At 24.0% G+C, this 5,745-nt stretch overlaps 1 protein-coding gene across 1 annotated transcript; it reads right to left on the reverse strand.

Annotated features, from left to right (window-relative positions):
- Window positions 1-834: 834 nt before the first annotated feature.
- Window positions 835-4,608, reverse strand: LOC126898714 (uncharacterized). Its single transcript, XM_050673015.1, has 2 exons — window positions 3,658-4,608; window positions 835-1,661 (listed from the first exon to the last, which is right to left on the reverse strand). Exons 1-2 carry the CDS (start codon window positions 4,548-4,550, stop codon window positions 845-847), a joined length of 1,710 nt encoding a protein of 569 aa, XP_050528972.1. The 5' UTR covers window positions 4,551-4,608; the 3' UTR covers window positions 835-844.
- Between the last annotated feature and the right edge of the window lie 1,137 nt (window positions 4,609-5,745).

Consider the following 5,745-nt stretch of genomic DNA (forward strand, 5'->3'; position numbering starts at 1 on the left):
TTTGGATAATACTGAATCTATTCCGCGAAGGATTGAAGCGGTTTTAAAAGCAAATGGATTTAAATGAATTAATAAGCAATATCTTATTAATAAATAAATATTGAGTATATGTCAGGTGTTCATATTATTTTGTCCACCCCTGTAGTTGGGATAAGTATAAGTGATATCTGAATGTGATTAACACATGTATAAAATAGCTTAATAATAAGCTTATTAATTTTATCCAGTACCTCTACTATAATTAAATTAAGATCAGTTTTTTCATAACAGTTTTAAAATTAATTTGTGTCGACTACTTTTGTTCACTATCAGTTTGCCCTTAACATAATATAGAATGATTCAAAAGACTCTAACTCGTTATAAGTTTCTATTACTAAACCTAAAATAATCATCCAAAGACAAATAACAACTTTGTAAAATGTATTTCTATTGCTAATAAATGTCTGATGATACACTACAACTAGTTATAAGCCCATGTATTGTACTCTCACTGACTTATATGTATTATAAAAAAAGCTTTTTGTTACGAGATTTGAACTAACTGTTATGAATAAATTATTGTTATAATCAATCAACAGACACGTTCATTAATAATTGAAATAAACTTGGTAATCTTATAATTTCAGTAGTTAATGAATTAATAACCTAAGATCAGCATGTTGAGTAATAGTAACTTATAATAGGATGAAGACTACGATCTCCTTGAGTATTAATAAAGAAAAGAATGAGAAGACGTGAGGGGCTTCACATCCTAGAATCTATAACCCTAACATAATTAACACTATAATATTCGTTTTAAGTTGAAAAATAAATTACAACAAATAAATAAGTATATTCAAAAAATTTATATTAAATCTTTAAAGCCTAGATTTTTGTAATCAGTATCAATAATTTCGTTACAAAATATATTTATATGTGAGCAAAACAATTCATAAACTGGACCATTATGCTTGTTTGACAAATTCATATCACATAGTTTTTTAATTTTTAGAGTATCTGTGTAGTTGTCTAGAAATTCACAACGAAATCTCACGCGACTACCCAATTCACTACGCAAACCTTTTTTTAATTTCTTGTGGAACTTAGATAATTGGTCAAGATATGCTGTTGCTTGTATTTCATTAATCGTTTTTGTATCAACATATGGACCAATATTTAGAGCTTTCAAATCATAAAATAATTCAGTTATAATAGTTGCTGGTATATGTAAGCAATTATGAACATTTTTGACATACTCCCAAATATATAATTTTTTTAGTATTGCCATAGCAGATAATAAGGATTCTAGCATATTAACAGACAATGATATTGAATTGCGCAGTTGGTTAACGCATTCTACAAACCTTTCCTTATATTTGTGTATATTGCCTTTTATTTCTTCAATTCTACAAAAGTTGATTATACTGTCCACTAAATATACATATTTTTTAAGTATTTCGGCATACCTACACCTCAATAATTGTACAAAATATTTTTCTTTATGATACAAGTTTTCAGAATTCACTACAGTTTGAAGTAAGTAGCTCGCGTCTAATTTTTCACTATGATCTATAACAATCTTAATATTCTTAAAGGGCTCCTTAAAATGACGTTTTGAAAATAATGTTTTTAGTGTAGCAATCCTCTGTTCTGTATTTTTAAGTATCATTGGTGGTACAAGTCTATAATAATAAAATTATTTCATTGTTAATTATATAGTAGTTTCATAAAAACTAACTTCATTATTTTTATTTTGAATATCCATTTATACTACTCAAAATAATGAAAAATGTCTGAACGATTCAAAATTTTTTCATTCTTTATATTTCGTGGACAAAAAACGATAGGTAGAAAAATAGTAGACAAAAATTGATAGAAGTGTGTGTTAAATTAATTCTAATTTCAGGTGTGTAAAATTTTACGAATAAATTTTTACTTCAAATGGAGGAATAATTTTAGTTTAACAGTTTTGATGAAATCATCGGTTAAAAAATTATATAATATATAATACTATGAAAATATACAACATCTGTTTCAATATATTCGTATTTTAATTTATTGGACGAGTATAGTGATAATTATTTATTTAAACCATTTTCCTTCATTTCTTTGTAGAATATTATGTCATAATAAAAATTGAACACTTAAAATTAAAATTAAATTAAAAATATTAATTTAAAACTAAAAAAGTATTCAACTCAAAATCTATTAAAAAATCACGGATACAAATTTTAGGAACAATATTTCCTTTATTAACACAAACTGAATCCCGACCGAAAAAAATCCTCTTATATAACCCTAGTGACCACCTTACCACTAAATAATATTATCACATTTTGTTATTTTACACAAGTTTAATAATGAATTTTTCTGTGAGGCTAGATCTTAATTAATTAACTTATACTTATTTTAAATATATCTATTGCCTTCCTTATTTTAAGTGTTTTGTAATTATTTATATTTTTAATTAGTTTTATAGTTTTAATTGAGTGATTACGTGTCAATTAATGTTCAGCCACTGGAGATTTATTATCTTATTGACTTTTATAATTTAAATTAAAGTGTTCCTTAAACCTGATCCCTATTTATTTTTTTTGTTTGTCTACGTAACATTTATTACAACCATATAGTAAACCTATTAAGTCCTATAATAATTGTTTATTGATACACATAACATTTTAAAATAAATTTAAAAAAATACATGTTTTTACAAACATTTTATAATTAAAATATTAATATTGAAGCAAAGATTATTAATGGATGTTTATATGAATATAAACAAAAAAAAAACTAGTGCGCATCAATCATGAAAATCGTAAACACATCATGTTTTAGAAACATACAATATTAGTTAGCACTTAATATTTGTAAAAATATTAAGTATTTTTTTTTTGAATTTTGGACTTATCATTAGATCAAATTACTAATATTTAAATGTACAATGCTACACCATTATCGAAATTGATTAATTAATAATCACATTTTTTATATTAGTATTTTATAATATCTAACAGTGATCAAAATCACTCGTGAAACGATTCGATGTGTATTAAATCATATCTACAAAAAAACATGGTTTCTGACTTTTTAGTTTTTGATTTTGAAGGTTGTTTACTCGTAGAGGAAAAGTCGCTAGAACACTTTTCTTTTTTCAATCATATATAACATTGAACAAGCACAAATTTGAAATAATTTATGATGATGTAAATATTATGTCACTTAGCAAAATATTACATAATCAGCTAATTTTACCAAAAATTGTATGAATTTTCGTATCTATTCATATTAACTACTAGATTTCTAAATCTAAAAGAAACAATATTGTTATATGATTTTTAAATCCACTTAATACCTTGGTAAATGAACATTATTTTAAAAAAAATATGGAAAGTAATATATCTGTATTAAATTTTAACACTATAAGTTTTATTTTGGTCCGAGCGTTAATTAAATAGTTAAAGCGATTTATCAAATATACCAACTAAAATTTTACTTGTTATTTTTTTGAACTTTTATGGTTGAGCAAAATCAGTTAAGTAAGATAGACAGTAATCACGCCTTAGACCCAAAAAATATAAATTGGCAAAGTAAAACGAATAGCTTCTCAGCTACGCATCAGAGTTAAAAATAATTATAATAACCTTAATTCACAATAATTTTAGTAATTATTAACTTTACCCAGGTATAGTTGGATTTAATAATTCTTGAAATCCAAGGTTACAATTATCATTCGCAATAACTTCATTATAAAATATTATGAGATCGTCATATATAAATTGAATATAACTTTTGTCTTTTTCTTTCTGAAGTACGTATTTCCCTTTAGATTTTTCTATTAAATATTTATCAACAAAATCACTAGTCAAATTGCTAGCTGTATCTAAAAATTGATGATTATGAAGCATATCAGATACTTTAGCTTGGAAATGTTTGATATTTAAAATATCCTTGCAAGCATCATCTGTGTCAAAATCACCACTGGATGTTATGTAAGTAAACATACATGATTTTTTTTTTGATGAAGTGTATGTATAAACAGTATGAATCTCATTGATTATAGTAATTGGAGCTACATATTCATGGAATATAAATTTTACATCCAAGTTTATGAGAAATGTCAAAATATCATACAAATTTTTAAACATACCACTTGAGTTACAAACAACATCTTGAATTAATTTTGTGCATTCAATAAATTTGTCAAATAATTTAATATTGTAATAATTTTCACATTCACTTATCATCGTCATTATATAGCGGTCATATAATTTCAATAATTTCGCATATCTACAGTTCATTGAAATAATTATGGAGCTGACAATTTCAGGCGAAAGAATAAAGTCTATGTGATTTTTATTTAATGATGTGCTTAACAATATTTTAAATTCGTCTGTCGTATTTACATCATGCCATGAAGTTATTTTCTCCTGTAGTTGGTTATGATATATAATGTGTTTTACTACTTCAACTAAATATAAGTTGAAATCAGCATAATTATGATAATGCGTTAAAACATATTTCAAAGTCCATAAAATTAAAATACTAAAATAAAATTTTAGAATCATTTTCATCTTACAACAGAAACAAATTTGGCTATAAAATCTGTAAAAGTTTAAATGACAGTATTAGTATAGTATTCACCTCATTTTAAGACAAATTTTATTTAGATAGTTAACATTTATCAATTAACACACTTACTCACCGTTATTTTTAAGTTTTATGGCTTCAATTTTTTTAACTTTATTGTATTATTAACTTTATTTTTACTCCTTCAACATTAAAATTTGTGTACTCATTTTTTCTTTACTTAACTGTGGTTATTACTAAGTCTATATTTTAACTTCACGATATATATATGATATTTCAAAAGATTTCAAAATGTATGTTCAAGGTATCAGTACCATAATCTTGAAATATTATCCTTAGTTCCTGTATTAAAGTGAAATATTCCAATAAATTACAGTTCACATACATTTTTTAATAAAATCAGTTCATTTTGATGTTATAATATAACTGTATTCAGGGGATATTCAGGGTTCAAACGTTTTACAAAATTTTAGATTCAATGCGAAGCTGAGAATGTATCTATTTTGCTATGACGTGTTTTTGTATTTTTGTCATAATTTTGTAGTTCATTATAATGTTAATCTTTTGAATTTTAAGAATTCGTTTTTTAAGAAAAATATATTTATGATTATCTATTGTTTAATAACTACACTTCTAAACCTTTATTATGTTAAACATATTTTCAATTTTACATATTTATTATAGTTTGTAATGAATAAAAAATTGTTTTTATTAGATGTTTTTTAAAACTTATTCGCCAATCCAAGTTAATTCAATTCTATTCAAGAAAATGTTGAGCTCCTGAACGATTTTAACGATTAATACGTCAAAAGAACCTATTTTAATCTTGTTTGAAAAAACCTCCTCCATTTAAAAAATTAAAAGAATGTATACAGGGTGATTTTTTTATCATAACCCACTCAATTACTTACAGAATAATAATAATTAAAAAAATTTTTTTTATTACTATCTTTAGTTACACATTATTCTTGATTTATTAACTATGTAATACTTTTTAAGATCATCCCTTATGCCTGGTAAGGGTGTCAACTTTGTTTTTTTAAATGGTAACACATATTTTGAATTTAATAAAATGTTTGAGTTTTCAATTCAATAACAAATGTCATTTGAATTTTTAATATAACTTTATTCGTTTATTAGATATAAACATTTAAAGTTTCAATTTTTTGAGTTAATATA

This window comes from Daktulosphaira vitifoliae, unplaced genomic scaffold, assembly GCF_025091365.1.
Source record: "Daktulosphaira vitifoliae isolate Bord-2020 unplaced genomic scaffold, ASM2509136v1 Scaffold_2, whole genome shotgun sequence".
NCBI lineage: Eukaryota > Metazoa > Arthropoda > Insecta > Hemiptera > Phylloxeridae > Daktulosphaira > Daktulosphaira vitifoliae.